General features: G+C 67.6%; 1 protein-coding gene across 3 annotated transcripts in view; it reads left to right on the top strand.

The window, feature by feature from the left end:
• Window positions 1-1,650: 1,650 nt before the first annotated feature.
• The window catches only part of SPTBN4 (spectrin beta, non-erythrocytic 4), a 58,218-nt gene continuing 37,553 nt past the window's right edge, over window positions 1,651-22,315 (top strand). The window contains exons 1-15 of one of the 3 annotated variants that reach the window (XM_089769893.1): window positions 1,651-1,751; window positions 6,039-6,202; window positions 7,876-8,027; window positions 8,405-8,578; window positions 10,465-10,556; window positions 11,142-11,222; window positions 11,536-11,651; window positions 13,750-13,862; window positions 15,231-15,418; window positions 16,117-16,234; window positions 17,455-17,613; window positions 18,150-18,452; window positions 18,875-19,025; window positions 20,133-21,003; window positions 21,393-21,530. In XM_089769893.1, coding sequence (XP_089626019.1) covers window positions 6,055-6,202; window positions 7,876-8,027; window positions 8,405-8,578; window positions 10,465-10,556; window positions 11,142-11,222; window positions 11,536-11,651; window positions 13,750-13,862; window positions 15,231-15,418; window positions 16,117-16,234; window positions 17,455-17,613; window positions 18,150-18,452; window positions 18,875-19,025; window positions 20,133-21,003; window positions 21,393-21,530 — 2,804 coding nt within the window. In that variant the 5' untranslated portion in view covers window positions 1,651-1,751; window positions 6,039-6,054. Of the gene's footprint in view, window positions 1,752-2,223; window positions 2,373-6,038; window positions 6,203-7,875; window positions 8,028-8,404; window positions 8,579-10,464; window positions 10,557-11,141; window positions 11,223-11,535; window positions 11,652-13,749; window positions 13,863-15,230; window positions 15,419-16,116; window positions 16,235-17,454; window positions 17,614-18,149; window positions 18,453-18,874; window positions 19,026-20,132; window positions 21,004-21,392; window positions 21,531-22,315 lie in introns of those variants that run through there. The other 2 variants (XM_075915562.2, XM_089769892.1) reach the window with 2 other exon arrangements.

Raw genomic sequence — 22,315 nt, 5'->3', positions numbered from 1 at the left:
GCCGGGCGCCCAGACACACAGTGACCGAGATCAGGCCCCGTCGGGCCGGGCGCCGCCCAGACACACAGTGACCGAGATCAGGGCCCCGTCGGGCCGGGCGCCCAGACACACAGTGACCGAGATCAGGGCCCGTCGGGCCGGGCGCCCAGACACACAGTGACCGAGATCAGGGCCCGTCGGGCCGGGCGCTGCCCAGACACACAGTGACCGAGATCAGGGCCCGTCGGGCCGGGCGCTGCCCAGACACACAGTGACCGAGATCAGGGCCCGTCGGGCCGGGCGCCCAGACACACAGTGACCGAGATCAGGGCCCGTCGGGGCGCCGCCCAGACACACAGTGACCGAGATCAGGGCCCGTCGGGCCGGGCGCCGCCCAGACACACAGTGACCGAGATCAGGGCCCCGTCGGGCCGGGCGCCCAGACACACAGTGACCGAGATCAGGGCCCGGTCGGGCCGGGCGCCGCCCAGACACACAGTGACCGAGATCAGGGCCCCGTCGGGCCGGGTGCCCAGACACACAGTGACCGAGATCAGGGCCCGTCGGGCCGGGCGCCCAGACACACAGTGACCGAGATCAGGGCCCGTCGGGCCGGGCGCTGCCCAGACACACAGTGACCGAGATCAGGGCCCGTCGGGCCGGGCGCTGCCCAGACACACAGTGACCGAGATCAGGGCTCGTCGGGCCGGGCGCCGCCCAGACACACAGTGACCGAGATCAGGGCCCGTCGGGCCGGGCGCTGCCCAGACACACAGTGACCGAGATCAGGGCCCGTCGGGCCGGGCGCTGCCCAGACACACAGTGACCGAGATCAGGGCCCGTCGGGCCGGGCGCTGCCCAGACACACAGTGACCGAGATCAGGGCCCGTCGGGCCGGGCGCCGCCCAGACACACAGTGACCGAGATCAGGGCCCGTCGGGCCGGGCGCCCAGACACACAGTGACCGAGATCAGGGCCCGTCGGGCCGGGCGCCTCCCAGACACACAGTGACCGAGATCAGGGCCCGTCGGGCCGGGCGCCGCCCAGACACACAGTGACCGAGATCAGGGCCCGTCGGGCCGGGCGCCGCCCAGACACACAGTGACCGAGATCAGGGCCCGTCGGGCCGGGCGCCCAGACACACAGTGACCGAGATCAGGGCCCGTCGGGCCGGGCGCCGCCCAGACACACAGTGACCGAGATCAGGGCCCGTCGGGCCGGGCGCCCAGACACACAGTGACCGAGATCAGGGCCCGTCGGGCCGGGCGCCTCCCAGACACACAGTGACCGAGATCAGGGCCCGTCGGGCCGGGCGCCCAGACACACAGTGACCGAGATCAGGGCCCGTCGGGCCGGGCGCCGCCCAGACACACAGTGACCGAGATCAGGGCCCGTCGGGCCGGGCGCCGCCCAGACACACAGTGACCGAGATCAGGGCCCGTCGGGCCGGGCGCCCAGACACACAGCGACCGAGATCGGGGCCCAGCAGTGCCCAGTGCCCCCAGTGCCCCCTTAGCAGAGCTCTCAGTCCAGGCCCCCATAGCAGGGAGGCAGGGGGCCCGCATGGCAGGAACAGAGCCCAGGCGTCCTGCCGGCGCCCCCCGCCCCCGATCGCCCCCCGCCCCGGGCCGGCAGCGCCGCGCAGCCGGGCGGGGCGGGAGGAGGCTGCGCCGGCGAGCGGGGATTGGCCGGGCGCGGGGGGCGGCGGTGACGGGGGGGCGCCCGGCCGTGCGCTCCGCAGCGCGCCCCGGCCCTGGATGCTGCGCCGCGGGGTGAGTCCTGCGCCGCGGGCCGGCAGGTGGCGGGGTGGGGGGGGACCGGCCGCAGGTGGGAGCCGGGCGCTGCCCGCCCCTCCCGGGCTCTCCCCGCCTCCCGGGGGATGCGGCTGCAGGCAGGTGGGTTTCGCCGAGCCGCGGTGCTGAGCGGCCCGTCGGCCCCGCCCCGAGCCGCCGCGGCTGCAGCCGGCGCTGAAGGTGAAGGGCCGGGCAGAGCCGCCCCTGCGCTCTGGAGCCCCGAGGCCTGGCCAGGAGCCAGCTGCAAGGCAGACCCCCCCCCCCCCCCCGCCTTGCGTGGCGGACCCGCCCGGGTGGGGGCAGATGCTGCGGCAGGGGGAGGCCAGACGCGCTCGGGCCGGGCTTGGATTTTTCCTGCAGCCCCTGACCAGGCTGGGGGTGGCCGCTAAAGCAGGGGAGGGAGCGTGTGTGCGCCCCCCCCCCCCGCGGGGCTCCCTGTCCGTCAGTCTGTCTGTGCCTCGCTCTCTGTCCATCCAGCCGGCCGCCCCAGCAGTGCCCCCCCCCCCCCGCCCGGCTGGGTCCGTCTCCGCTGTCACGTTCGCCCAGCGCTGGCGGGTTGCAGGCACGAGCGCCGGGGGACGCGTGTGAGAGCGCGGGCGGGTGAGTAGCCCCCCACCTGCCCGGCGGGGGGATTGGCTGGCCCTGGCAGGGCGGCGTGGCCGTGCCGCTTTTCCAGACATTTCCAGGCCAGGAGGGGCTGGGCTGGCGGCCGCATCGCTCGCTCGGCCCATCCCTGGGAACCGTTCCATCCGGATACACTCCCGGGTCCTGCCCAGCGGGATTGACCCAGGCACCCGCTTGCTCTGCTGACTCCTCCAAGGAGACAGGCAGACCCACCGCACTGCCGGCTTCTTGGCCAGGCTCCGGCTCGGGCTGGTAGGGGGCCCACGAGAACTGGGAGTCGCCCCCCCTCTGCTGCAGCCGGCAGCACCCCCCTCACAGGATCCCAACCCTGGCCTGGCCATGGGAGTAGCTGAGATGGCAGAGAGTGCTTGCCACCTGGGCATGGCGCCTGAGCGCGCTGATTGAGGGTAGCGAGCTCCCCCCTTGGGCCGGGCACCGTCCACACCCTGGCCGAGATCAGGGCCCGTCGGGCCAGGCACCACCCAGACCCCGGCCGAGATCAGGGCCCCGTCGGGCCGGGCACCACCCAGACCCCGGCCAAGATCAGGGCCCGTCGGGCCGGGCGCCACCCAGACCCCGGCCGAGATCAGGGCCCGTCGGGCCGGGCGCCACCCAGACCCCGGCCGAGATCAGGGCCCGTCGGGCCGGGCGCCACCCAGACTCTGGCCGAGATCAGGGCCTGTCGGGCCGGGCGCCACCCAGACCCCGGCCGAGATCAGGGCCCGTCGGGCCGGGCGCCACCCAGACTCTGGCCGAGATCAGGGCCCGTCGGGCCGGGCGCCACCCAGACCCCGGCCGAGATCAGGGCCCGTCGGGCCGGGCGCCACCCAGACCCCGGCCGAGATCAGGGCCCGTCGGGCCGGGCGCCACCCAGACCCCAGCCGAGATCAGGCCCCGTCGGGCCGGGCGCCCCCCAGACCCCGGCCGAGATCAGGCCCCGTCGGGCCGGGCGCCCCCCAGACCTCGGCTGAGATCAGGCCCCGTCGGGCCGGGCACCCCCCAGACCCCGGCTGAGATCAGGCCCCGTCGGGCCGGGCACCCCCCAGACCCCGGCTGAGATCAGGCCCCGTCGGGCCGGGCGCCCCCCAGACCCCGGCTGAGATCAGGACCCCGTCGGGCCGGGCGCCCCCCAGACCCCGGCCGAGATCAGGGCCCTTTGGTCACCCACTGCTGGAGGGGATGGGGCGCCGGGGCAGAGCTGTGGTGGCACACACAGGAGCTGTGTCCCAAGGGCCTGCAGCTACCCCCATCCATCCTCATGGGGAGCCACCCCCCGAGCTCCAGGACGGGTCAGAGGTGCCACCAGATCCCCTCACCCCAGGGGCCTGGAATCCTGACGCATCCCCATGCAGCGAAGGGAGGGGAGTCCGGGCAGCACCCGGCCCCTCATCTCGGCCACATCAGCCACCGGTACTAAGCACTCACCCGCTGCGGCACCCCAGGGCCGATCTCTCTTGGCTGGGACCCGCAGCCTTCCAGGCCTGGCTGCCTTGGCTGGGCCAGTCCCCCTCCCCTGGCTGCTGTTTAATGGCAGCGAGGTACCTGACAGGCCAGGAGCAGACGACCCACCCCGGCCCAGGGCAGCCCCCGCTCGGGCTGAGAACACCCTGCGCTCGCCTGGCGGAGCTCTGAGGCTGGTCGGATAGTCCAGTAGTGACTTGACTGGTCCTCCCCACCCCACTGCTTCTATCAGAGGCAGCAAGGGGGGAGAGCAGAAGCCGGATCCTCCCTAGCCCTGGGGGCAGGAGAGGTCGAGGAATAGCGGGGGGCCAGGCACCAGCTGGGAATCAGCTGTCCCAGCTCCCCCCCCAATGTACTAAGAGCCGGCAGCTTTTAAAAGGCAGCGTCGCAGCGGGGTTAGCTCCTTGCGCTTCCACGGCATCTCCCCAATCGACGAGTCGAGGGCTAGTCCAGCGGCCAGTCCATGGATTGATTAAACGCAATTTAACGCCCCTCGTCCCAGGGCAGCCTCGCAGGAGGGCCCCAGGGCTGCCCAGCCAGCGGGGGATCAGATTAGGGCCGATTACTGGCCCAGTGACGCTCTGTGGTCGCCCTCGAAGTGTCATCCGGACGCTCTGCGGCTGGCGTCTCGCTGCGGGGTCCGTGTTTCACGGAGCACGTCGATTCCTCTGGGTCCTGCTCCCAGGCCCTGCCCTGGAGAAGTCACTTCTGAGTGTGGGCAGCATTGTCTGGGGGGGTCACATGTGGGCAGCGGGCTGGGGGTGCAGAACAGAGCCTCTCCCCACACATGTGAGCGCACACGCCTGTGCATGTGACCGATTTGGGGGAGCGGCTTCGCTTGGGACGGTGCAGTGGGCAGAAGTCACGTGCGTGAGGCTGAAGGCCAGTTGTGTCCCGGCGGCCCCGGGGGATGGTGTGCACAGAGTGCACGCTGGTGGTGAATAGAGCGTGCAGCACTGTGAACAACGGTGGGCTGGCAGTGTGCACCCCAGTCCTGGGTGTGCCGTGCACGAGTGTGGAGCGTTGCACGTGCACGAGGAAATATCGTGCAACTTGGCTCTGTGAAGCTGTTGCTGGCAAGTGCTTGGCATTGCTCCTGCTGCTTAGAAGAGCCTCCAGTCCCAAAACGACTGGGACCTTTCAGTTTGGAAAAGAGGAGACTGAGGGGGGATATGATAGAGGTCTATAAAATCATGAGTAGTGTGGAGAGGGCTGATAAAGAAAAGTTATTCATTAGTTCCCACAATAGAAGAACTAGAGGACACCAAATGAAGTTAATGGGTAGCAGGTTTAAAACTAATAAAAGAAAGTTCTTTTTCACACAGCGTGTCGTCAACCTGTGGAACTCCTTGCCAGAGGAGGCTGTGGAGGCTAGAACTATAACAGAGTTTAAAGAGAAGCTAGATAATTTCATGGAGGTTAGGTCCATAAAAGGCTATTAGCCAGGGGATAGAAATGGTGTCCCTGGCCTCTGTTAGAGGCTGGAGAAGGATGGCAGGAGACAAATCGCTTGATCATTGTCTTCGGTCCACCCTCTCTGGGGCACCTGGTGCTGGCCACTGTCGGCAGACAGGCTACTGGGCTAGATGGACCTTTGGTCTGACCCAGTACGGCCGTTCTTCTGTTCTTATGTTCTTATGCCTGTCTGGCCCTTACCTCCAAGTCCCTGGGCATCCAGGGGGGTGTGACGGCGCGTTGGGGTTCCCCTGCCTCCTGCACCCCCGGAATGGCACGAACAGACTCCAGCCAGTGGAACAGAGGGAGTTTATCGCTTCTCCAGGATACAGCCCAGCATCTGTCATCTGGTTACAGGAACTGCGGCTAAGAGGCCTCAGTGCCCCCCTTTGAGATGGGGGGTGGCTGGGCCCTACGATCCCAGCCCACTCCCCAGCTCCTTCCCTAGGCTGTCTCTTCCATGCTCCCAGACAGCAACTAACCAACTCTCTTCCAGCCCTGCCCCCCAGCCAGGGGCGGCATCCACCTTCCTTTGATTCTCTCCTTGGGGGGTAGCTGGTCAGACAGGTTTGGAGCCCCCTTTGCATAATGACTCACCCCCTGTCTTGCTTGGTCGTGCTACAGACAGCAGAGGTCGCCCACAGCCCCAGCAAGTTACCCCCACTACGTCACGGGGGTCTCTCTGAACCCGGCCCTGACCTTGCCCCTTGCTCTCGTTCCTCTCAGGCGTTAACGCTCCCTGATGGCCACCGTGGCAACCGAACTGGACAACATGGAGGTGCAGCCGCAGAACAACAACAGCCGCTGGGAGGGCTCGGACGGCCACGCCTGGGACGGCAGCACGACCCCGGCCAAGGCGTTCGAGTGCTCCCGCATCAAAGCGTTGGCCGGTACGTCTGTGAGCGCCTCCCTAAGGCGGGGGCTGGGAGCCAGGGCTTCTGGGGTCTATCCCGGCGCTGGCAGGGCAGTGCGGTCTAGTGGTTAGAAGAGGGGCTGAGGACCAGGGCTTCTGGGTTCTAGCCTGGTGCTGTCAGGGCAGTGCGGTCTAGTGGTTAGAAGAGGGGCTGAGGACCAGGGCTTCTGGGTTCTAGCCTGGTGCTGGCAGGGCAGTGCGGTCTAGTGGTTAGAAGAGGGGCTGAGGACCAGGGCTTCTGGGTTCTAGCCTGGTGCTGTCAGGGCAGTGCGGTCTAGTGGTTAGAAGAGGGGCCGAGGACCAGGACTTCGGGGTTCTAGCCTGGTGCTGGCAGGGCAGTGCAGGCTAGTGGTTAGACAAGAGGCTGGGGACCAGGACTGTGTAGCCAGTGTCTCAGAGACTGGGTGGGTGAATTCACAGGGTTGGCATATTGGGGAAGACAGGTCCAGCTTGCTCCGGAAGGACGGACAACGGCAGGAGGTGTTGCCTTGAAATACTAAAAACGTGCACACTTGGACTGAGGTGGAGAGGGACGTCGGAGACAGACTTGCTGAGAGTCTCTGGGTTCGGTTAAAAGGGGTAACAACCAAGGGGGATGTCGCGCTAGGTCTGCTCCAGACACCGATCCAGGTAGAGGAGGCTTTTTTGAACCAACTCACACAATCATCCGAAGCGCGGGACTCAGTGGCGATCGAGGATTTAACTACCCAGATAGAGCAACAAAAAGGAAGACAGGTCTAAGAAACGTGAGCTGCGAGGGGAGGCTGCGAGAACGGGGCTTGTTCAGTTTGGGAAGGAGCAGACTGAGAGGGGATGTGAGAGGAGCTTTCAAGTACCTAAAAAGGTGTCACAAGGAGGAGGGAGAACCGTTGCTCTCCTCGGCCTCTGAGGACAGGACAAGAAGCAAGGGGCTTAAACTGCAGCAAGGGAGGTTCAGGTTGGACATTAGGAAAAACTTCCTGCCTGTCAGGGTGGTGAAACGCTGGAATAAATTGCCTGGGGAGGTTGTGGAATCTCCATTCCTGGAGATATTGCAGAGCAGGTTGGACGGACACCTGTCGGGGATGGTCTAGATGGTACTTGGTCCTGCTGTGAGGGCAGGGGACTGGACTTGATGACCTCTCGAGGTCCCTTCCTGTTCTAGGATTCTAGGATTTCTGGGGTCTATCCTTGGTTCTGGGAGGGGAGTGGGTCTTGGGGGGGTCAGAGCTGGGGCTGGGAGCCAGGACTCCTGGGTTCTAGCCAAGCTCCAGAAAGGGAGTGGAGCCTAGTGGGGAGAGAGGCTGGGAGCCAGGGTTCCAGGCAACGTTCCTCTAATTTTTTCCATCCATGCGCGGAATAATTTTTTGATGTGCACCCAGGCCTGTGTGAATGTGCACCACCAGGAACACCAGCTGTGGGTGCTCTGCGAATCAGCTGGGTGGTATTTGAATCTTTCCTGAGCAGGCACACAAGTGCCCAGTTTCTAGGACACACTGGCTCCAGGGGTCTATCCCTGGCTCTGGCAGGGCAGTGGGGCCTAGGGGTTAGAGTCGGGGGGGGGTGAAGCAGGTTGTTCCCAGCACTGTGGCCTGTGGGTGATCCGGGGGTGCAGTGCGGGGCCCGGCGCATGTGGCCAGGGCCGTGACCCGGCTGGCTTGCCGCTGGCAGACGAACGCGACGCCGTGCAGAAGAAAACCTTCACCAAGTGGGTGAACTCGCACCTGGCCCGGGTGTCCTGCCGCATCGGTGACCTCTACGCCGACCTCCGCGACGGGTACATGCTGACCAGGCTGCTGGAGGTGCTGTCCGGGGAGCAGCTGGTGAGAGCCGCACCCGGGGGACCCCTCCCCGCAGGCCCTGGGGGCGGGGAGCCGGGAGGCGGCAGGACATCTGGGGGCTGCCCGCAGAGTCGGGGCGGGGGTCGCTTCTCTAAAGGGGGGCTGTGCTGGATGTGGCTCTGTCCCCAGTGCTCCCGTCTGTCCGTCCGGCCCCAGACGTAGCCCTCTGCCCGCCTGTCGCAGCTCCGCCCTGTGCCCCCCGGCTTGGGCGTTTGCCTGGCGCCCGGCTCCAGCAGCCCGTGGGGCCAGGGCCCGACTAGATGGGCCCCTCTGGGCGTTGCAGGGTGCCCGGGGCGAGGGAGGGGCCCCGGCCGGGCAGGGAGCCCCCCTGCCCAGCGCTCAGACCCCCTTGCCCCCAGCCCAAGCCGACGCGGGGCCGCATGCGGATCCACTCGCTGGAGAACGTGGACAAGGCGCTGCAGTTCCTCAAGGAACAGCGGGTGCACCTGGAGAACGTGGGCTCCCACGACATCGTCGACGGCAACCACCGCCTGACGCTGGGCCTCGTCTGGACCATCATCCTGCGGTTCCAGGTGCGAGGGCCGGCCGGGGCGCTGGGCAGTTGGGAGCGGGGGGCTCACTAGGGGTGTTGGGCCGTGGGGGGCAGGCTGGAGGCTCACTGGGGGTGCTGGGCTGTGGGGGGCAGGCTGTGGGGGCTCGCTGGGGTCACTGGGTTGTGAGGTGCAGGCTGGGGGGCTCACTGGGGATGCTGGGCTGTGAGGTGCAAGCTGGAGGCTCACTGGGGGTGCTGGGCTGTGAGGTGCAGGCTGGGGGGCTCGCTGGGGGTGCTGGGCTGTGAGGTGCAGGCTGGGGGGCTCACTGGGGATGCTGGGCTGTGAGGTGCAGGCTGGGGGGCTCGCTGGGGGTGCTGGGCTGTGAGGTGCAGGCTGGGGGGCTCGCTGGGGGTGCTGGGCTGTGGGGGCAGATGGGGGGCTCACTGGGGTCACTGGGCCATGGGGGGCAGGCTGTGGGGCTCGCTGGGGGTGCTGGGCTGTGGGGGGCAGGCTGGGGGGCTCACTGGGGGCGCTGGGCTGTGAGGTGCAGGCTGGGGGGCTCACTGGGGGTGCTGGGCTGTGGGGGGCAGGCTGTGGGGGCTCGCTGGGGTCACTGGGTTGTGAGGTGCAGGCTGGGGGGCTCACTGGGGATGCTGGGCCGTGAGGTGCAGGCTGGGGGGCTCGCTGGGGGTGCTGGGCTGTGGGGGGCAGGCTGTGGGGGCTCGCTGGGGGCGCTGGGCCGTGAGGTGCAGGCTGGGGGGCTCGCTGGGGATGCTGGGCCGTGAGGTGCAGGCTGGGGGGCTCGCTGGGGATGCTGGGCCGTGAGGTGCAGGCTGGGGGGCTCGCTGGCGGCGCTGGGCCGTGAGGTGCAGGCTGAGGGGCTCGCTGGGGGCGCTGGGCCGTGAGGTGCAGGCTGGGGGGCTCACTGGGGGTGCTGGGCTGTGGGGGGCAGGCTGTGGGGGCTCGCTGGGGGCGCTGGGCCGTGAGGTGCAGGCTGGGGGGCTCGCTGGGGATGCTGGGCCGTGAGGTGCAGGCTGGGGGGCTCGCTGGGGATGCTGGGCCGTGAGGTGCAGGCTGGGGGGCTCGCTGGCGGCGCTGGGCCGTGAGGTGCAGGCTGAGGGGCTCGCTGGGGGCGCTGGGCCGTGAGGTGCAGGCTGGGGGGCTCGCTGGGGGCGCTGGGCCGTGAGGTGCAGGCTGAGGGGCTCGCTGGGGGCGCTGGGCCGTGAGGTGCAGGCTGGGGGGCTCGTTGGGGATGCTGGGCCGTGAGGTGCAGGCTGGGGGGCTCGTTGGGGATGCTGGGCCGTGAGGTGCAGGCTGGGGGGCTCGCTGGGGGCGCTGGGCCGTGAGATGCAGGCTGGGGGGCTCGCTGGGGGCGCTGGGCCGTGAGGTGCAGGCTGGGGGGCTCGCTGGGGGCGCTGGGCTGTGGGGGAAGATGGGGGGCTCACTGGGGGCGCTGGGCCGTGAGGTGCAGGCTGAGGGGCTCGCTGGGGGCGCTGGGCCGTGAGGTGCAGGCTGGGGGGCTCGCTGGGGGCGCTGGGCCGTGAGGTGCAGGCTGGGGGGCTCGCTGGGGGCGCTGGGCCGTGAGGTGCAGGCTGGGGGGCTCGTTGGGGATGCTGGGCCGTGAGGTGCAGGCTGGGGGGCTCGTTGGGGATGCTGGGCCGTGAGGTGCAGGCTGGGGGGCTCGCTGGGGGCGCTGGGCCGTGAGATGCAGGCTGGGGGGCTCGCTGGGGGCGCTGGGCCGTGAGGTGCAGGCTGGGGGGCTCGCTGGGGGCGCTGGACAGGCTGGGGGCGCGGCGCTGCCTGGTCTCCTAAGGGGCCGTGTGTCTGGACGAGCGGGGGAGGGGGCCAGTGGAACCCAGGCGTCCGGCGGGGGGGGCTGAGCGTTCCCACGGTGCGCACGTCGATCATCCTGCCCCCTCGCCCAGATCCAGGTGATTAAAATCGAGACGGAAGACAACAGGGAGACGCGCTCGGCCAAGGACGCGCTGCTGCTCTGGTGCCAGATGAAGACGGCCGGGTGAGGGGCGCTGGCGCCAGCAGCTCGTGCGGCTGAGCGACGGGGCGATTCTGCCCTTCCCTGCCAGCGCCGCCCAGGGAGCCGGTCCTGAGCCAGGCCTCGGGCCTCGCTTGGCTCCCTGGCAGGGCAGCGCTGCCTGCCGGTCCCTGGATCAGTGCGTGTAGGGACTGGGGCACGTGGAGGAATTGGGTCCGCGTAGGGACCAGCCGTGCGTAGGGACCGGGCACCATGCCAGGGCACGTGTTGGGACCGAGGGAGAGCACATGTAGGGACTGGGGGGCGCACATAGGGACCGGGCACCATGCCAGGGCACACGGAGGGACCGGGCGCGCGTATGGACCGGGCGTGCGTAGGGACCGGGCGCTAGGCTGGGGCGAGTGGACCAAGGCGTGAGTTTAACCCTGTATGGTCGGATTTCCGGTTTGGTGGCCGGTCTTGAATCTAGAACAGGGCCCGACTCTCACACCGAAATCAGCCTCCACCCGGGCTGTAACCAAGCCAGCGCCCGCCTGTGTGCGTGGGCTGGGCAGCCGGTTGGCTCAGCTGTATTGACTCTTTCCCTGCCCTTCTTTCGGACCCCTCCAGGTACCCGGAGGTGAGCATCCAGAACTTCACCACCAGCTGGAGAGATGGGCTGGCCTTCAATGCCCTGATCCACCGGCACAGGTGTGTGGGGGCTGCCTCTTCCCGAGGGGTGGGGGCTATGGGGTCTTTTGGGTAGTTTCCGAGGCATCAGCGGGGTCAGATTGTCCGCAGTACAGCAGGGCCACAGAATGGAGAGTTCTGGGAGGGGAGTGGGGTGTACTGGTTAGAGCAGGAGGCTGGCAGCCAGGGCTCCTGGGATCCATCTCCGCTTTGGCCAGGGAGTGTGGTCTAGTGGTCAGAGAGGCAGGGCTAATAGCTCTATGCCACGGGCCCGTCCTGCTGCCCTGTGCATCTCCCTGAACGCCCGCCAGATGCTCTTGTGTTGTATTCCCAGGCCAGAGATCGTCGACTTCAGCAAGCTCACCAAGTCCAATGCCACCTACAACCTGCAGCAGGCCTTCAACACGGCCGAGCAGCAGCTGGGCCTGACCAAGCTGCTGGACCCGGAAGGTAAGCTCGCTGCTGGTCCTGCCCTGGTGCCAAGTCTGCACCCAGCCGCTGGGGCTCGGAGCAGGCTGGGAGGTCTAATAGCCTTTAATGGACCTAACCTCCATGAAATTATCTAGCTTCTCTTTAAACTCTGTTATAGTCCTAGCCTTCACAGCCTCCTGAGGCAAGGAGTTCCACAGGTTGACGACACGCTGTGTGAAGAAGAACTTTCTTTTATTAGTTTTAAACCTGCTCCCCATTCACTTCATTTGGTGTCCTCTAGTTCTTCTATTATGGGAACTAATAAATAACTTTTCTTTATCCGCCCTCTCCACACCACTCATGACTTTATAGACCTCTATCATATCCCCCCTCAGTCTCCTCTTTTCCAAACTGAAAAGTCCCAGTCGCTTTAACCTCTCCTCAGATGGGACCTGTTCCAAACCCCTAATCATTTTAGTTGCCCTTCTCTGAACCCTTTCCAAGGCCAAAATATCTGTTTTGAGGTGAGGAGACCCAGAAGGCGTCATCGCATCGACACTGTCCTTTGCGTCTACACTGTCCTGTCGACAAAGCAGCTTGCTGTGTCGACAGAACTGGCTGTCGACTAGACGCTCTTTGTCGACAGAAGCCTGTAGTCTAGACGTACCCTGAGAGACTATCTTAGTGACTCTGTCTCAGCCCATGGGACTCCCACGGCGTGCGCCCTGCGGGCAGGCGTGTCCGGATGGGGTCGCCTCGTCTCTTCTCACGTGCTTGTGGGCTTCTGGGCAGCCCGGGATGAGGCTAGTGTAAGGCCGTGTCGCTGGAATGAGAGGACGCGACTTCCTGTTTGTTGGCCGTAGACTTTAGGCCTTCCAACATGGCTGCCGAGCAAGGCCTCCTTACATAGCACCCTATAGCAGGTTCCGGGGGGGAGAGCTGGCGGGGACAGCAAGGGTGGGGGGCCAGGGCATGGCTGGGCTGTCCGGGCACTCCTGTCATGCAGAAATTCAGACTGGGTCAGACCAAAGGTCCATCTAGCCTAGTGTCCTGTCTGCCGATGCCAAATGCCCCGGAGCAGTGGTCCCCGATGCGGTGCCTGCGGGCGCCATGGCGCCCACCGGGCCATTTCTGTGCGCCGGCCAAGTGATCGGGGCCGGCTTCGCCCCCAGGCGCGGGGCACAGGGGTGATGCCAGCCCCAGGCGCGTGGCACGTGGGCTGTCCTGCCCCCGGGCGCGCGGCGCATGGGCGCTGCCGGCTCCTGGGTGCGTGGCATATGGGTGTCCCTGCCCCTGGGCACACGGCTCAGGAGTGGCGCCAGCCCCAGGCGTGCGGCGCATGGGCACTGCCGGCTCCTGAGTGTGTGGCACAGAAGCGGCGCCGGCCCCGGGAGTGCGGCGCATGGGTGGCGTCAGCACGGGGCATGTGCCGTATGGGTGGCCCCGCCCCTGGGCATGTGTGGGGCTCTGCCCCCGGGTGCCCGGCCCGTGAGTGGCCCCGCCCCTGGGCACCCACTAGGCCCAAAAGGTTGGGGACCACTGCCCCAGAGGGAGGGAACACAACAGGGAATCCTTGTTTGATCCCTCTCTCATCCTCCATTTCCAAACAAACAGAGTCCAGGGACACCATCTCTACCCACCCTGGCTCATGGCTATTGATGGACCTAACTTCCATGACTATATCTCGCTTTTTTTTTTTTTTTTTGAACCCTATTAAAGTTCTGGCCTTCACACCATCCTCTGGCGAGGAGTTCCACAGGTGGACTGTGTGCTATGTGAAGAAAAACTTCCTTTGTGTTGTTTTAAACCTGCTGCCTCTTCATTTCAGTGGGTGGCCCCTAGTTCTTAAATTATGGGAACAAACAAATAACTTTTTCTTAATTTACTTTTTCCACACCAGTCGTGATTTTATAGACCTCTATCCTATCGGATATACTTGATAATAAGAGTACAGTGGGTGCTGCGGTTCCCTCCCTGCGGCCCAGGGAGACCTGGCCTCCTGGGGCCAGCGCGTAAGCGCAGTGCTGGTCACGAGGTGCTTGGAGTGGTGGGAACAGGCGCCGGCTACGTCGCTGGCGCTGGGCCGGCGGCTCCGACGTCTCTGCTGAGTGGTTGTGTTTCCCCCCCACCCCGGCAGATGTGAACACGGAGAACCCGGACGAGAAGTCCATCATCACCTACGTGGTCTCTTTCTACCACTACTTCTCCAAAATGAAGGCCCTCGCCGTGGAGGGGAAGAGGATTGGGAAGGTGGGTGTCTGGGGGCGGGCGTTGGGGGCAGCCTTACCATGGGCCACGCTGGGGACCACAGCGGGCCCTGGTCTGTTTCCGGGGCAACGGCATCTCTGGTGAGATGGTAAACAAGGGCCAGGCCTCGCCCTGCAATAGCGCCCTGGGTTTGGCCGTTGGCTTCCTGGCGCGCTGCCTCGTTCTCTGGTGGCAGAGCGGGACCGGGGCTCCCCGGCGCAGGCCGTGTCCCGGAGCCACGGGGTGGAGGGCCAGCAGTTCTAGGGTTGCCAGAAAGTTTAAAAAAAAGGACAAAAATGTGATAAACATTTGTGGAGCAAAAAAAACCCGAAACGCTGGGGAGTAACCAGGGAGGCCTTGGGGGGGATTCGGGAGGTTGGGCCGAAATTGCCCTTTAATTGCTGCATGTCCCGAGCGGGCTTCCGTCGGGTGCCAAGCCGGGCCCAGGAAAAGCAGAAAAACGTACTCAATTCATGATGTGTCCGGTAGTTTCTCAATGTGTTTACCGGACACACAGTCCAAATACCGGACTGTCCGGTTCAATACCGGACGCCTGGCAGCCCTACGGCTCGCTGAGCGAGGGGACGTGTCCAGAGCCCCCGGCTGACGGCTTAATTTGTTACCGGGCAGGGGGTGTAACGAGCGGATTTCTGGGGGCACTGCTGAGAGGGTCCAGTCAGGGAGAATTGCTCAGAGACGGGGCTACGATAAGACCCCAAAGCAGGCACATCTGTTCCCCACACTGGCTAGCCAGGGGTCCCACAAGCAACCCCCTTAAACACCCCAGTTCTGGGCCCCGACCAGCCCCGCACCTCACCCAGGGGAGAGGTTCTAAACCCATCTCCGCCCCAGCCACTTCCAGCTCGATTCATGCCTCCGACGGTCCCCGAAAGAGCTCGCTGGGTCGGCCTTTAGCCCCTCACGTCGCAAGGTTGATGGTTGAGAGAAAGAAAGTTGAGAAGACACTTGTGAGAGGCATCCAATGCCCCCCCAGCGCACGGTTCCTGGGGCAGGAGAAAAGGGCAGGCGGGCACGTGGCCATGGACACGGGGAGTCCCAGCCAACAGCCCACCATAGAAAAGGGAAAACAAAGTTAAAACATGGAGACATTGGTGCAATAGAAATCTACTAGGCGACTCAGAAGGAGCGTCAGCCCAGTCGCCCTCACTGGCCGGCACCCCGGCCCGACGGGCCCTGGTCTCGGCCAGGGTGGGCAGTGCAGCGCCCAGCAGCGGGAGCTGCGGCACCGGGCGGGTGTTGCAGGCGGGGAGGCAATACCCGGGATCTGGGGAGCGGCTGCGATGGGGTGGAGCTGGCGGGAAGGCCCCCGGTGGCTGGCTGCCTGGCCAGTGGTGCCCCGGCTGCCCGCAGGTGCTGGACCAGGCGCTGGAGACGGACCGGCTCTCCGAGCGCTACGAGCAGCTGGCGGCGGAGCTGCTGGCCTGGGTCGAGCGCACCGTGGGCGTCGTCAGCAACCAGAAGTTCGCCAACTCCCTGGCGGGGGTGCAGCAGCAGCTCCAGGCCTTCACCTCCTTCTGCACCCTGGAGAAGCCGGTCAAGTGAGTGGCTGCCCGCCACGCCCGGCCGTGGGGCGCTGGTGGCAGGAGCTGGGCACGGGTGGGGGCAGCGTGCAGGTGTGGGGGGACCATGGCTGTGTTGGGGGGGATCGTGACCATGTTGGGGGGACACCATGGCCATGGAGGTGGCTGGGGAGGGCATGGCCACGGGGGATGGCTGGGTGGGGCATGGCCACGGGGGATGGCTGGGTGGGGCATGGCCACGGGGGATGGCTGCGGGGGGGACATGGCCACGGGGGATTGCTGGGTGGGGCATGGCCACGGGGGAGGGCTGTGGCCATGGGCGGGTAGCTGGGGGGGGGCGTGGCCACGGGGGAGGGCTGTGGCCATGGGCGGGTAGCTGGGGGGGGCGTGGCCACGGGGGATGGCTGGGTGGGGCATGGCCACAGGGGATGGCTGCGGGGGGGACATGGCCACGGGGGATTGCTGGGTGGGGCATGGCCACAGGGGATGGCTGTGGGGGGACACGGCCATGGGGGATGGCTGGGTGGGGCATGGCCACAGGGGAGGGCTGTGGCCATGGGCGGGTAGCTGGGGGGGGCGTGGCCACGGGGGAGGGCTGTGGCCATGGGCGGGTAGCTGGGGGGGCGTGGCCACGGGGGATGGCTGCAGGGGGGACCGTGGCCACATTGGGACACCATAGCCCGGGGTCCTAATGCCTGGCCCGGCTCCCTCGGCAGGTTCCAGGACAAGGGGAACCTGGAGGTTTTGCTGTTCAGCATCCAGAGCAAGCTGCGGGCCCAGGGCCGTAAGCCCTACGTGCCCAGCGAGGGCCGGGCCCTCTCGGACATCAACAAGGTGCAGCCGCTGGGCACAGGGAAGTGGGGAGCAAAGGGGGGCCCATGCAGGGTTTGGGGGGCCGGGCAGGGGAGGGGGGAGCTGCATGGGGGAGCCTTGGGAATCTGGGGGGGCCAGGGGTTCAGACAGACCCACCCCCCTGTTTCTGCCCCACATCCAGCCGTGGCCATGTGCAGTAGGACGTGGGGGCCCGTGGCAGTGACGGGCCTGGCCTGTGGATTCGGGGCCATCGCCAGGGTTGAGTTTGGGGGGGTCTGGGCAAGAGGGTGCCCATGAGCTGCCTCAGATTTGGCCCCAACTACCCCTAAGCCGGGGCGGGAGGGCTGCCTGGGCTCCAAGGACAGACAGCCCCACGGCGCACTGCCCCCCAACGGGAGCACCATCCCCCCAACCCCCGACACCCTGTACCCCCAACCCCACGGCGCACTGCCCCCCAACGGGAGCACCATCCCCCCAACCCCTGACACCCTGTACCCCCAGCCCCACGGCGCACTGCCCCCCAACAGGAGCACCATCCCCCCAACCCCCGACACCCTGTACCCCCAGCCCCACGGCGCACTGCCCCCCAACGGGAGCACCATCCCCCCAACCCCCGACACCCTGTACCCCCAGCCCCACGGCGCACTGCCCCCCAACGGGAGCACCATCCCCCCAACCCCCGACACCCTGTACCCCCAGCCCCACGGCGCACTGCCCCCCAACGGGAGCACCATCCCCCCAACCCCCGACACCCTGTACCCCCAGCCCCACGGCGCACTGCCCCCCAACGGGAGCACCATCCCCCCAACCCCCGACACCCTGTACCCCCAGCCCCACGGCGCACTGCCCCCCAACGGGAGCACCATCCCCCCAACCCCCGACACCCTGTACCCCCAGCCCCACGGCGCACTGCCCCCCAACGGGAGCACCATCCCCCCAACCCCCGACACCCTGTACCCCCAGCCCCACGGTGCACTGCCCCCCAATGGGAGCACCATCCCCCCAACCCCCGGCTCGCTGCCCCCCAGCGGGAACACCATCCCCCCAACCCGACACCCTGTACCCCCAGCCCCACGGTGCACTGCCCCCCAGTGGGAGCACCATCCCCCCCAACCCCCGACACCCTGTACCCTCAGCCCCACGGCGCACTGCCCCCCTACCCCCCCACTCCCTCTACCCGCTGCCCCCCAAATCCCCCACTCCCTGTACCCCCAGCCCCCTGAGCTCGGTGCTGCCCGCAGGCCTGGGCGGAGCTGGAGAAGGCGGAGCACGAGCGGGAGGTGTCGCTGCGCAAGGAGCTGGTCCGGCAGGAGAAGCTGGAGCTGCTGGCCCAGCGCTTCGACCACAAGGCCGGCATGCGGGAGGCCTGGCTCGGCGAGAACCAGCGCCTGGTGGCACAGGTGAGCGGCCCGGGGCTCCCCCCCGCCCCCTTCCGCTGCCCCCCCGGCCGCCCCCCAGGCCTCCACCCTGGGGCTGCCACAGCCCCTCGTCTTGCATGGCCCCCAGATTCCCCACATCCCACACAGCCCCCCGGATTTCCCAGAGCCCCCCCACATCCCACTTGGCTTCCCACATACGCCTCTGGGAGGAGAGCGGGGTATAGTGGTTAGCCCCATCTCATGTTCCCGCCCAACCAGTGGCTTGGCCACTCTCTCAGGCCCCGCCCCCAGCGACAAGGTCCCGCCCCCAGCGACCAGACCCCTCTTTCAGGCCCCGCCCCCAGCACCCTGGCTCCTTTCTCAGGCCCCACCCCCAGCGACCAGGCCCTGCCCCCTGTGGCCCCACCTCTCTAAGGCCCTGCCCCCTGTGGCCCCGCCTCTCTGTCATGTCCCGCCCCCTGTGGCCCCGCCTCTCTCTCAGGCCCCGCCTCTCTCTCAGGCCCCGCCCCCGGCAGCCCGACCAATCTCTTAGGCCCCACCCCTCTCTCCCTCCCCAGGACAACTTTGGCTACGACCTGCCGGCGGTGGAGGCGGCCATGAAGAAGCAGGAGGCCATCGAGGCGGACGTCTCGTCCTACGAGGAGCGCATCCAGGTGGTGGCGGAGCTGGCGCAGGCCCTGGAGGCCGAGGGCTACCATGACGTGCGGCGCATCAGCGCGCAGAAGGGCAGCATCCTGCGCCAGTGGGGGCTGCTGGGCGAGCTGGTGGGGAGCCGGCGGGCCCGCCTGGAGCAGAACCTGGCGCTGCAGAAAATCTTCCAGGAGATGGTCTACATGATCGACTGGATGGAGGAGACGCAGGTGGGCGCCGGGCAGAGACCTCGGGAGGCACCGAGTCCAGCCCCCGGCCCAAGGCAGGACCAGCCCCGACTCAACCATCCCAGCCAGGGCTGGGTCAAGCCAGGACGTCAACGCCTCTAGGGGTGGAGATTCCCCCCCCCCCCCGGGAACCCAGCCCAGCACTTCCCACTCACCTGGGGAAATCGTTTCTCCTAATCCCCAACCTAGACCCCCCCACTAGGGGAAGGGTTTGCAAACTTGGCCCTATCTCCCGCCAAAGGCTCTGGGTGCCCTTGGGATCCCAGCTGTCCCGAGGCCTGCGAGCGCCGTGGGTCGGCCCCTTGCGGAGCGGGCCGGGGGGGCGGTGCCAGGCGCTGCGCGGCTCAGAGGGTGGGCGGCTGCCAGCCCCGCGGTGAGGCTGCGCCTGCCCTTCGTCCCGCCAGGCCCCTCTGCAGTCGCCCGAGGTCGGGAAGCACCTGCTGGAGGTGGACGACTTGCTGCAGAAGCACGGGCTGCTGGAGGCCGACGTGGCCGCGCAGAGGGAGCGGGTGCAGGCGCTCAACCAGGCCGCCCTGAAGTTCTGCCAGCTGAAGGGTGAGTGGGCCCCCCCCCCCCCCCGGCGCCCGGACCCCCTGCCCAAGCGGGACCTGGCTGCTGTGGCCACATGGACGTCTCGCACCCCCGTCCAAGGGCAGCCTCCGCAGGGAACGTGCCGGCCCTCGTGGGCAAGGGGAGAGGAGGGGGCTGGGAGCCAGGAATCCCGGGTTCTCTCCTGGGTTCTGGGAGGGCAGTGAGGGTTAATGGTTAGAGCAGGGGGGAGGGGCACGATGCCTGTGTTTCTGCTCCGGCTCTGGGAGGGGGGCGGGGGCTAATGGTTAGAGAGGGGGGAGCCAGGACTCCTGGGTTTTCCCCCTGGCTCTGGGAGGGGAGTGGGGGCTAATGGTTAGAGCAGGGGGGAGGGGCAGGACGCTTGGGTTCCCGCTCCAGCTCTGGACGGGGAGTGGGGGTTAATGGTTAGGGAGGGGAGCCAGGACTCCTGGGTTTTCCCCCTGGCTCTGGGAGAGGAATGGGGGCTAGTGGTTAGAGTGTGGGGGGAAATGGGGGAGAGCCAGGACTCCTGGGTTTCCCTCTGGCTCTGGGAGGGGAGTGGGGGCCAGTGGTTAAAGTGTGGGGGGAGATGGGGGAGAGCCAGGACTCCTGGGTTTTCCCCCTGGCTCTGGGAGAGGAATGCGGGCTAGTGGTTAGAGCAGGGGGGAGGGGCAGGACGCCTGGGTTTCCCTCTGGCTCTGGGAGGGGAGTGGGGGCCAGTGGTTAGAGCAGGGGGGAGGGGCAGGACGCCTGGGTTTCCCTCTGGCTCTGGGAGGGGAGTGGGGGCCAGTGGTTAGAGCAGGGGGGAGGGGCAGGACGCCTGGGTTTCCCTCTGGCTCTGGGAGGGGAGTGGGGGCCAGTGGTTAGAGCAGGGGGGAGGGGCAGGACGCCTGGGTTTCCCTCTGGCTCTGGGAGGGGAGTGGGGGCCAGTGGTTAGAGCAGGGGGGAGGGGCAGGACGCCTGGGTTTCCCTCTGGCTCTGGGAGGGGAGTGGGGGCCAGTGGTTAGAGTGGGGGGGGCTGGGAGCCAGGGCCCAGCTCTCCCCGCCCCCCCGCCCCACAGCAACCAGCAGCTAAGAGCCGGGCCCAGCCTCTCTCCTGCCCCCCTGCCCCAGGTTACCAGCCCTGCGACCCCCAGATCATCCGCAACCGGGTGACGCACGTGGAGACGTGCCTGGAGGAGCTGCGCGCGCGGGCGGCCCGGCGGCGGGAGGAGCTGGAGGCCTCCCGCCGCCTCTGGGCCTTCTTCCAGGAGCTGGAGGAGGTGGAGGCCTGGGTGCGGGAGAAGGAGCAGGTCCTGGGGGCCAAGCCCTGCGGGCGGGACCTGCGCAGCGTGCTGCAGCAGAGCGGGCAGCACAAGCTGATGCTGGGCGAGCTGGGCGGGCGCCGGGCGCTGCTGCACCAGGCCCTGCAGCAGGGCGAGCAGCTGCTGGCCGCCCCGGGCCCTGGGGCCGCCCCGCTGCGGGCCAAGCTGCGGGAGGTGCAGCAGCGCTGGAAGAAGCTGGAGGAGGTGACCGGCACCCACCAGCAGAAGCTGCAGGAGGCCTTGAGCTTCTACCAGTTCAGCGCCGAGACGGACGACCTGCTGGCCTGGCTGCAGGACGCCTACCGCCTGGCCTCCAGCGACGACTTCGGGCACGACGAGCACTCCAGCCAGCGCCTGCTGCGCAAGCACGCCGGGGCCACGCAGGAGCTGGAGCGGCAGCGGGCGCCCGTGCGGGCCCTGCGGGCCCAGCTGGCCCGGCTGGTGCCCCCGCCCCGGCAGGCGGTGGAGGTGCAGCTGCGCATCGTGGAGGTGGAGCAGCTCTTCGGGGAGGTGGCCGAGGTGGCCGTGCTGCGGCGCCAGTGGCTGCAGGACGCCCTGGCCGTGTACCGGCTCTTCGGCGAGGTGCACGCCTGCGAGGGCTGGCTGGCCGACAAGGAGCAGTGGCTGCACGCCATGCCCGTGCCCGACCGGCTGGAGGACGTGGAGGTGGTGCAGCACAGGTCCGGCTCCCCGCTGGGGCTGGGGCTGGGGCCAGGGCCGGGGGGTGGGGAGCGGGACGCCTGGGTTCCATTCCCTGCTTGGTGGGGGCAGGGGAGGGGGAGGCTGGACACCTGAGTTCCATCCCCTGCTTTTGGGGGAGGCTGGGGGGGGGAGAAGCAGAGGTTGAGGGGGAGGGGAAGAGGCCCAGGTGATGTGGGGGGAGGAGAGGCTGATGGGGAGGGGGAGAGCCCGGAGGCCTGCTTTCCATTCCTGGCTCTGTGGGGAGGCTGGGAGGGGGAGGGAGAGGCCAGGGGGAGAGGGGAAAGGGTGGAGGGGGAACAGGGGGAGGGGGGCCCCCCAATGCCCCGTCTGCTTCTGCCCGATCCACGAGCCCCACGTGCCCGGGCAGGTTCGAGAGCCTGGACCAGGAGATGAACAGCGTGATGGGCCGTATCCTGGACGTGAACCAGACCGTGCAGCAGCTGGTGGAGGGCGGCCACCCCAGCGCGGCCGAGGTGGAGTCCTGCCGGGACCACCTGAACAGCAGGTAGCTGCCCTGGGGGGCCCTGGGGCGCGGCGGGAGCCGGGGGCTCCGAGGGGACCAGGGACAGCAGGGCGGGACACGGGCGTGCCCAGGGGTCCCTGGGGGGGTGGCCCTGCCGAGTGCCAGCTGACGGCCTCGCCCGGGGGCCAGCCACGGAGGCTGGCGGGCCGGTGGCTGGGACTCGCAGGGCCGTGCCCTGTCCTGGTCAACGGTGCCCGTAGCCCTGGCAGCTCCGGGCGTCGCCGCCGGAGCCACTTGTCAGGTGCAGACCATCCGCCGACCTAACCCTTGGCTGAAGGGGGCTGTCGCCGGCAGAGGCTCTCCCGGTGGGCATCCTCGGCGCCCCGCAGCCGGCCCGGCCAAGCACACGCCGCCGGGCCCCACGGCGCCCGAGCCAGAATGGACCGTGGCTCTCCCACGGCCTCGCCACGGGGCCGCCTTCTCCCCCAGCCTCTCCCAGCCCGCTGGGCCTTCTCCGAGGGGCTCTGGGGCTTGTCCTGCCAGCCCCCGGCATGCAAAGCTGGGAGCCAGGCTGCAGAGATGGGCTTGTGTAGCGGGAGGGTTAGTTTCCCTGCTGGTGGGTTTCATTGTGTCGCGGTAGAAACCTGGAGCTGGAAGGGACCATCAAGGCCAATCCCCTGCCCTGGCAGGACCAAGCTCCGACTAGATCAGTGTTTCTCAAGCTTCTTTTATAAAGTACCCCCCTTTCAAACAAAGCTGCAGACGTGCCCCCAGTACCTAGCGGTTTCAGACACATGCAATTTTTTTCTACCGTTGCAACACATTTG

Source organism: Pelodiscus sinensis, chromosome 18, assembly GCF_052426305.1.
Source record: "Pelodiscus sinensis isolate ZL-2025 chromosome 18, ASM5242630v1, whole genome shotgun sequence".
Classification (NCBI taxonomy): domain Eukaryota; kingdom Metazoa; phylum Chordata; order Testudines; family Trionychidae; genus Pelodiscus; species Pelodiscus sinensis.
This window is presented reverse-complemented; position numbering and strand designations above follow the sequence as displayed.